At 32.2% G+C, this 10,365-nt stretch overlaps 1 protein-coding gene across 1 annotated transcript in view; it reads left to right on the top strand.

The window, feature by feature from the left end:
- The window catches only part of ADGRV1 (adhesion G protein-coupled receptor V1), a 402,490-nt gene that overhangs the window by 16,454 nt on the left and 375,671 nt on the right, over positions 1 to 10,365 (top strand). The window contains exons 9-13 of the mRNA XM_004678139.1: positions 1,166 to 1,342; positions 3,176 to 3,399; positions 7,871 to 7,997; positions 8,088 to 8,273; positions 8,985 to 9,236. Of these exons, the coding sequence (XP_004678196.1) occupies positions 1,166 to 1,342; positions 3,176 to 3,399; positions 7,871 to 7,997; positions 8,088 to 8,273; positions 8,985 to 9,236 (966 nt within the window). The remainder of the gene's footprint in view (positions 1 to 1,165; positions 1,343 to 3,175; positions 3,400 to 7,870; positions 7,998 to 8,087; positions 8,274 to 8,984; positions 9,237 to 10,365) is intronic.

Genomic DNA, 10,365 nt, shown 5'->3' with positions numbered 1-10,365 from the left:
AATAGTGAAATTTGTAAAGTTCTAAATTTAGTGAGTGTAACAGTAGAATTTCAGAAGGAGATAGACTAAAAAGCACTGAAGAAGTTAAGATCTTTATAGACATGAGAAAAATGAGGCTTTTAAAAGTGGTACATGTTGGATTTGTGAGCTGATAAAGAGAACATTCTAGCTGAGAAGACAGTGAAAAGTTACTGTGTTGATCATGTTCATCAGCTTCAGGGATATTGTGTTATATGTGTGTTGCATTTCTGTAAGCATAAAGATATACTAATTTACATTTGGAGTTTTGAATGATGCAATACATTTTCTCTGGTAGAGACAGGGAGTGAGTGAATGGGCTGATTGGAGGTGTGGATCAGTGGATGAGAGTAAAGAGATATGGACAACTCTGATATTTGACTTCAAGGTCAAGGTAGTTGGATATAGGCAACAAGGAGGAAAAGATGATTGAGTTTGTGATGCTGGTGGTGAATAGACAAGGAACAAAGATGGAGAGTTCTATTTTGGACGTTTTTCTTATACTGTGGACATTTGTGGGTGTTGAGTGACATTTGGTCATGAAGACTTAGGATTTGAAAGAGACTCAGAGGTTATTTGGTAGAAGGTATAAAATTACAAGATAAAAGGGGCCTCCCTGGTGGCCTAGGGGTTAAGTCTCAGTGCCATTACCATTGTGGCCTGAATTTGATCCCTAGCCAGGTAGCTGTCCCACATCTGGTGCAGCAGACTTCTCCTGTCTCTCCTGAACCATCTTGAAAAATGGAGCATTGCATTTCAGTAGATCCTCCCCTCAGCATTGTATTTCAGTAGATTTGCCTGTTCTGCTCCCCACTCTGTCTCTGGTGAATCATCTCACCCCTGCAACCCCCCAGCACCACTCTCGTTCTTCTACACATAAATGATTATTTCTTAAAAAAAAAAAAAAGGTTTAAAAAGAACCCTGGTGAGTAGTAATAACTGAGGAGCAGAAAATGCTCAAGAAGCCAATGCAGAGATTGAAACAGGTTGGTGAATGAAGCAGAGAACGAATTTGCCATTTTACTGGTGAAATTTACCCGTGCCTACTGTGTTGTTCCATGCTGTTGTCCATTAAGACTTTAATAAAACTTCTCAAAATTTATATCTTTTTCCATTTTTACTTTTTTTTTTTTTTGGTCTATTATAGTTGGAAAGCCTGGAGTTGGTGAACATAATTCCCCCAATCCCACCTATAAGTCCTAGATTTGGAAAAATCCAAAATATTTCTTTAATGGTCACTCCGGACATTGCAAATGGAGAAATTGGCTTTCTTAGCAATCTTCCGATCATTTTGCATGAACCAGAAGATTCTGACATTGATATGGTAAGTGGGCTTTTTATAATGGGCCTGATAAGTATACTATTGTTTTTTGGTAGGATTAGTATATTGAGTGAAAAGATATTGAAAAGCTTTACCATTTACATTTTCAATTTGTAGTTGATGCAAGAAACTGGTAAGTGGTGTGATTTTTCTGTAACTTTTGCCATATTTGATAGAATAATTTTTTACATATTTCTGTGCATTTTTCATGTTTCCTTCGATAGCACTGGGTATCTGTCTGCCTTGGTCTCTGTGCTTGGTGATGGAGGGACAGTGGTAAAGTTAAGGAATATTATGTCTTAATAATTATGTTATGCATATATTATTTATGTGCATATATATGTAAGGTTGTGCATAAACACACACATGAAAGCGTACTCAAAATTACAACATGTCCCCTTCCACTCTGATTCTCACCTTCAGACTTGCCATTCCCTGAGCCTGTATTGCTGCTGTCCCCAAGTTTCTCTCACTTCTGTTTGATTTAAATTGAGTTGGGACTCAGATCAGGAATGAGGAGACTGGCTTGCCTTTGTTATCAAATCCTCTTGTCAAAATATGGTGATGATAACTTTCTTTGTTTGTATATTTGATTCTATAAATTGGCAGAGAAGCTCCATTTTTCAAGATGGGTTTAAAATTTTTATTTCTTAAATATGCTTTACGCTCCACCCACCCAAGTTAAAAAACTCAAAATACATTTAGTTTGTCTTAAAGAGTGGATTACTTTTATTCTTTTATCTTAGAGGCTGTGAGTTTACCCATTTGATAGTCTTTCCCTTGAGGGAAATGAGATTTTAAGGAGAGAAACAGCAGAAATAATGGAAGTTTCTCTTTGTTCTCTTTGCCCTAGCCTCAGCCTGGCCAATCCCAGGGTGATCTGAGGACTACCCTTCTGTTATTTGTTTATTTGTTTGTTAGATTATTTATTTATTTGTCTGCCTAAAGAATATTACTTTGCTCATTGGTTTCTGTCCCTAACCACTACTACCTACTTTAGCAGAAAGGTTAGTGAATAAATATATTCCTTTATTTTTTTTAGGAACTTAAAAAGGATAGCATGTCTACCATTTATTCATTTATATTTTTTGTTTGAGGTAGCTTGATTATGATCCTTTTATGATCTAAATTTAAAGTATATAATACTTGAACAAACTACCAAATAGTTTATTTCAGAATTATTATAATAGCATCAATTTATTTTCTCTACACTATGGAGAAGCACTTTAATCCCTGCCACATACAATATAGGGATCCACTGGCTTCATTTCACATGTGGGAAGAGAGGTCAGAGAAGTCAATTAACTTCCCTAAGGTAGCCCAGAGCCACAATTTTGTATCATTTCATTTTTACTGCATTGGTTGTATTGACCAGATGCATTTTTTCTTACATTTGTATTTTGACCCCTGTCACATTAGGATGCATTTTCCATATAATTTTCTTGTTTTAATTGCAAAAATTTATTTTTCATTTTAATTATGATATGAAATTAATTCTTTTCAGGGAATCAGATGGAAATTTATTATTAGCAAAATTGTGTTGTTCTTGATTCTTTGGCCCTTAAACTTAAGTTTTTTCTTAAAACAAAATTCAAGTTAGCATATTTTTGGCTGGGAACAAATTTGATGATTGGTTAGCAAAAACTAATAAAAATATATCTAAAATTTCTTTCATACATAAAGAAAAGGATTATTCAGTCATGTTTTTTAAATGTCATTTGATTGTTCACTTCCTGTTATTAAACATGTTTCATATAATAGCATGTACTCATACTAACTATAAGATTATATAATTTGTGAGATTATTATGGAGGAAATTGTTTTTTTTTTTATGAGGTATACATTCCATTGCATCGGGATGGAACTGATGGTCAGGCTACTGTCTATTGGAGTTTGAAGGCCTCTGGCTTTAATTCAAAAGCGGTGACCCTTGATGATATAGGCCCCTTTAATGGTTCTGTTGTGTTCTTATCTGGACAAAGTGACACAACCATCAACATTACTGTCAAAGCTGATGATATACCGGAAATGAATGAGACAGTAACACTTTCGCTGGACAGGTAATAAACCTTTTAGGAATCTTTTAGTGAAATTTATATATTCATGTTTCTTAATTAATTCAGTTTTAAAAATTCTTTTCTTTATATGTAAAGTAAAATTAAAAAAAGAAGAGGAACATTCTGCTAGCCTTCTGACTTTTCTGTTATTTATTGGTGGTTCTTGGTTAGACTATTTACATAGTGAACTTTTACCCTGCTGTTCATTATAAAGAAACATTACATTGAGAATTTATGGAAGGTATTAGATAAGTCTTAAGCATTGAAAATATTGAAAAAAATAGGCAGCAGCAAATGTAAAATGCTAGGGTAAGCAAATAGCTCTACTGGCTTCATTTTCAATAGAGGAGAGGATTAGTGCTTTTTTGACAGAGTGAAAAGAAGGTCTAATCTTCATATAATGAAATTCCTTTTTTTACATGGAACTAGACATTAAATAATACTTATTTTCCAGGGATTCAAAAATAATACAAATTTAAGGGTTCCCCCCCAGTAATAATAAAGATCAACTTAGCAATTCTCAGTGGGTAAAGTATACTAAGAAAATGTCACAATCTCTAAAAGAGAGTTATTTTCAGTAATTCAGAAAACACTTTCTAAAAGATCATACATTTAATTAATTTGAAAGAATTTAGAAATTAAAATCAACTTTATTTGCTTCAGGTCTCTTCATATTAAACTTGATACATATTAGAAACTAGTGCTACTTTATGACTTAGCAAAATTCATATTTTAGAAAAAAATAAAATTTACAATTAAGTTCATTTGTTATTTGTACTATGTTAATCAGGATGGAAGTAGTAACAATTATTTTATATAGCCTCTGTTCTCTGTATTTTGTTGTCAGTCTGTTCTAAGTTTTTCTTTTTAGATGTTTTATCTAAACATATTTCTTACACTTGATGAGTAGTAGTTTTTGCGTTTTCAAATGATAGAAAAATATAAAATATAGGGACAAATTTATTGAAAATTTACTGTCTCTTTTGTTTGCTTTAGAACCATATTAGGCTTACTTTCCTTTTTTACATAAAAAGTAAAAACCAAACAATAACAAAATAAGCAAACCAAGAAAAAAATCCAAATCCAAAACCAACACAACACATACAATCTAAATGACTAATGATTTTAATATATACTTTACATTAAATCATAAGGAAAGCTATTATGATGTAAAACAGTGAAATGTAATAGAATTTAAAGTTAATAGTATTTTTCACTATTTGCTTTTTTTTTAGTTAGGTTTGAGGGCTTATTAAATCAATGGAAGTCTTAAAAAATAAAGGAAAAAAATGAATGGCAATTATAAACCAAATATAAGATAGCCCACAGAAACATTTTTTAGGTTAACTGCAAATTTTTGCTTAGAAATGAATATTTATAGATTATTTAAATTATACCTTGGCAAGTTCATAATGACTATTGTTTACGTTCTTTCAAAATAGTTATTTTTTAACTTTTATCATGTAATATTTTGAAATTAATTAAATAAAATTTTTATTTTTTTTTTCCTCTTATGGACAAAACAGTATATAAGGAAGTATGACTTATGGGATGGAGTACTTTAGAGCTTATTATTGAATCTTCTGTTTTCAAGTAAAGGAAATTAATTCAAATTTTTTAGAATGTTTCAGTCTGTTTAGGAAATAGTGCATGCTTGTATTGTCTCAATTGTGCATAAACAAAAATGAGGACGTTATACTTGAATTTTCTAAGATGTATTAAGTTAAAAGTGAGAAAGAATCTACAATTTGAAATAATTTTTCAAAATCTTCATCTCAGTCTTGCAAATTTTTAAGAAAACTAAACTAACATGAATGACTAATACTATTAAGTATGATTATTGTAAGTTACAAGTAAAATTGCAAGAAGAAATAATTAATACTTCACTGTGGTAGTTCATAATTTTCTTTTAATGTCAATTTTAAATTCAAATTCTCTATATTTCAAAAAATAAGACAGAAGTTGTCCTGTACTAAAAAAAAAAATGTTTCACAGCCATGCCACTAAAAATTATATTTCAGGTCAGCTTTTCATCAAATCAAAAATACTCTCATTAAGCTTGTCTATTTCAGAAAAATTTCACAACATGGCTATATAGGTAGTTATTTGACTTTAAAAACAAATCATTGGCTGTACTCATTGTGGATTTGGGGAAAATATGTGTATTTTCTGGTATGAAGATATTTAGGTATTATTTATAATAATTAAAAGATATAATGATAGCTGTGGCTTCTGCAGTACGCAAATAATGAAAGGTATATTGCTCTTTCTGTTACCGAATTTTTAGTTTTTCAAAGAACCACTGGCGTTAGTCGTTCTTACTGAGGCTAGAGCTTTTAATTTATTTTTTTTAACCTAATTAAACCTGCTAATTAATTGTAAGTCAAGCTGAATGAAATTTGCTCAGCTGCAGTGGCCTGTCAGAGTGCACAGCTCCTGGGAGGCTCCCGTGCCTTGGAGCAGACCTGGAGCAGAATGTCCTCAATGGGACTGGACATGCTGGCTGCTCATGGGGTCATCTCCTTCAGTGGGAACTGCAGAATCCTTGCTAATATTTGTCAGTAGCAATGAACCTGTGTGCAGAGTTCTCATAAAGTGAACATTACTAGCTCTTGGGGGAAATAAAAGAAAGACTTTCTTAGGCTTTATTTTTATCCTGTCATTCTGAGTTTTAATGGTATTAGTGAGATTTTGGCAAATGGTGTCTGTCTCCTTTTTCCCCTCCCATGCCTCTTTCTGTGTTGGCAGGGTAGAAACTGAAAGGTTTGTCGTGTATTTTGGGTAAGTGTACAAAATATTGTCTTGTTTTTGGTGATTTCATCATTTTGCTCTGCAAACCATTGTTCTGGAACAGCATGCTGTTCTGCATGACCACAAACCTCAAGAAATTTTGCTTGTCAGTTTGCCTGAGCATGCTTGCTGCATTTTCTAATGACCATGGGAGCTTTTATGAATTTTTTTTGTTCTAAGTTATCAATTCAATTAAGATTATCTGGTAAACATGTATGAGTACCAATGTAATTATATATTTTGAAGAATAAGGTAAAATTTTAACTTTCCTTATAGGTTGTGTATAACCCAGGGAATAGTTATTATGCTTTGCTTATAAAATTCTTACCTAATGTATTTTATGAATCTTGTAATAGAGATTAGCAATCAATAGCTCTGTCTCGTCCATTGACTTTCTGAGGTCATCTAAGTGATTTCTCTCCTATATTTTCTCAGTTTTATAAAGAACTTTTCAAATTTGTCTTTTGGGAGGAGGTAGCACATATAAAGATAGCTTTAAAATAAGTTCAATGCCTGAAATGGACTTTTTAAAAGTGTTTTACATACTGATCCAGTTTTCTTGTCTTTTAACTTATGGCAGCATAGGAAGTTTTAATTACTGAAAATATTGGGGTAAATAAAATATGGGCAAATTTGCTATGAAAATCTTATGTCACTGCATTTAACAACATAACAAATAACAAAGTAACAAACAAAACTGTTATTTGGACAGTGTTTTCTGTCTGTATGCTAGGTCTTGATTGTCAGATTTCCAAAAACTAGGCAAGGATGTTAATTCAGAATCTCTATTTTATAGGGAATGAGCTATGCTTGCGACATTATAGTTGTGGCTTCTTTTTGGTTTTAAGGTCTGATCAAGAGTACTTTTGGTTCAATAGAAAGTGATATTTGGAAAAATGTAGAGCAGCTTGCAGAATTGAGAATTCTCAGAAAGCATGCTGGCTTTTAAGCCCTCAGAGCTTTACAGTCCAGGTCTCTTTGTTGCTTTATTTACACATTAAGCATAAAGACAAGAAAAAGATCTCGTTTTAATATGCTCTCTAGAGGTAACTTATGTATCTCAGCTCCATCTATACTATTTTGTTTTTTTGGATATATGTCCTACATTTTTTTCCTTTTAATAAACCAAAAAAAAAAAATGACAAGAGGTTAAAATTGAGATGAATGGAATCATATGCAAGGTCACAGACTATTTTTTAAAAGGTTTAATTTTCATCAGTGTGGCTTGCCTTACTTAGTCCATGCAGTTATCCAACTTTTATTCAATTAATATAATGTTATATAGTGATTTAAAAATAAAAAAAAGAAATTTAAGTGTATGTAAAGTTAAAATGATTTCAGCTAGATGTAATGACATGTTATAAATTAAATTTTTCTAAAACTGGGGACAAATTGATAAGTTTGATACTTTGTCAAAAGAAAATATTTTTACAACATTTATTTACCCATAGTTTTGGTGTACTTGTGCAGTGTTTAGTTTCAGTCACATGTGAAAGATAATGAATTCAGAAATAAAAGTTTTTCTCTAAATGCTGAGTAGAAGTGTTTTGATCTTAATTGATTTACTACATAAATTAAATTTAAGGTTTAACTCCTTCTAAGCTTCAGATTTACTATGTGAAAGTGTAAATGTAGACTAGCCTACAAAAGTTCAGATCCCTTATTTCTACTCTGACTTACGCAGGGTCAGTGTGGAAAATCAAGTACTAAAATCTGGATATACTAGTCGTGACCTAATTATCGTGGAAAATGATGATCCTGGGGGAATTTTTGAATTTTCTCCTGCTTCCAAAGGACCATATGTTATAAAAGTAAGCATGAAGAAACTAAAGCCTATTCTGTCCTGACACTCAGAAAAATAATTTCAAGTATTGAACTTTTGTGGGTTTTTCTTTTTTAAGGAAGGAGATTCCGTAGAACTCCACATCATCCGATCCAGGGGAGCCCTGGTTAAGCAGTTTCTACATTACCGGGTAGAACCAAGAGATAGCAATGAATTCTATGGAAACACCGGGGTTCTAGAATTTAAACCTGGGGAAAGGGAAATCGTGATAACCTTGTTGTCAAGATTGGATGGGGTACCAGAGGTAAACAATTTCATTTTTAACTTGTCTTTTTTTTCTTTTTTTAAATTGGTAGTACCTAGTAAGTTGTGAATGTCAGTATTTTGAACATTGGCAAGATGATGCAGGAGAGGAAGTGGGCAATATAGAATTGAGAAGTTCTTATGTTTGAAAAAAGACAAACTAAAAATATACAAAGTAAGACTCATTCAAATTTGAATGGTATATGTTGCTCTGTGTAAAGAAACACTAAACAAATCGAAATGTTGATTGTCTGATCAGTTTTTTTGCCTGAGCTTTTAATGGCACAGTTTTGAACTGAATGTGTTTTTTCTGTATAATTAGTTTTGAAAGAAAATTCAGTTGAGTTTTGTCTTAATGGAACTCGATATAGTTGCATTATGTTTATTCACCGATGCATATGTATTTCTTAAATGAATCTTATGTTTCCTTACTAGTTTAAATGGCTAAATCATCAATGTTAATTAAGTTCAGTCTTCTTACTATTTTAGTATATAGTATCATGATTTGGCTTTTTCCTTTTTGGATAATGTATTTTTGTATCTGGAATCTGTTGATTGTTGGGAGAAAGCTGTTTTTTTTTTTTTTTTTAAAGGAATAATATTAGCTTGTTTGTCCTTAAGGTGAGGTCTATGTCTGAAAAATTATTGTATCAGTATTTCCCTTTGAAAATTTTAGCTTTAAATATTTTCTAATTTGGCATGTTTATTTTAGTTGGATGAACACTATTGTGTGGTCCTTAGCAGCCATGGTGAACGAGAAAGCAAGTTGGGAACTGCTACAGTTGTAAACATAACAATTCTGAAAAATGATGATCCTCATGGAATTATAGAATTTGTTTCTGATGATATTATTATTATGATAAATGAAAGTAAAGGAGATGACACCTATAGTGGTAATTTATTCTTTTATATTCTATTACTGTTTACTGAAGAGCAAAGTAATAATTTTTTAGTTTATTCTTTAGTAACTAGTTATTTTTAGTTCATTCTGCCTTTGGCATTCTGTGGAGTGCAGAAATTATATTTAAAAAATTACTTGTTATTAGTAACAATTAGTTGTTATATTTATATAGCATTGTGGTGATACCAATGATTTAATTTCATTTTCATTTTAACAATATATGATAGAAATCAAATCCTCCAAACTGAATCTTAAATAGGAAAAGCTCTAGATCTAAGAACTACTGCTAGAGAACTATTGCAGTGGTATGTAATGTGTTTTAGAGCCAAGTTTGGGCAAGAAATTCAGTTTTAACTGTGCAGCTTATACCAGCTGCTTTTAGCAAATATCCTTACAGGATTTTGTGATAGGTCTACCTACATATTCACCATTTAGTTTCTTTTAAAATTATTTTTATTATATATTTTTACATCATTCTTCATTTTGTGCATTTTTTCATCTCAGTTGTAATCCCCATGGGCTTCCCACCACTGGTTCACCTGTGTGCCATCACCACAGTCCAGTGCATTCTTCCAACCCCAGTTCTGATCCCACATCCCCTTCCACCGACATAAAAGGTCTCCGGTTTATAGTTGTTTATTGTTTTCATTTTACTCTATTAAATTTTTCTCTCTCTCTTTCCTTCCTCCCCCATCCCTTACACTCCTGGTATGAGTGAAACCACCCAGTATTTTTCTTTTTCTTTCTGGCTTATTTCACTAAGCATGATCCCTTCCAGCTCCATCCATGTTGCTGCAAAAGGCATGCGTTTATCTTTTTTGATTGCTGAGTAATATTTCATTGTGTATATGTACCACATTTTTTAATCCAGTCATGTACTTTTGGGCATTTGGGTTGTTTCCATGTATTTCCTATTGTAAATAGAGCACCAATAAATGTGGGAGTGCAGGTGTTCTTTTGAATCGGTGTTTTTGTGTCTTTTGGGTATACACCTAGGAGTGGGATTGCTGGGTCATATGGAAACTCTGTTTTTAACTTTTTGAGAAACTTCCAAACAGCTTTCCATAGTAGTGGTACTAGCTTGCATTTTTGCCTGTAGGACAGGAGAGTTCCTTTTTCTCCACATCCTTGCCAACATTTGTTGCGTTGCTTATGCCAAATGACTTAGAATCCCAAACTTAACAGAAATGAT

Source organism: Condylura cristata, unplaced genomic scaffold, assembly GCF_000260355.1.
Source record: "Condylura cristata isolate star-nosed mole 26May11 unplaced genomic scaffold, ConCri1.0 scaffold00007, whole genome shotgun sequence".
NCBI lineage: Eukaryota > Metazoa > Chordata > Mammalia > Eulipotyphla > Talpidae > Condylura > Condylura cristata.
This window is presented reverse-complemented; position numbering and strand designations above follow the sequence as displayed.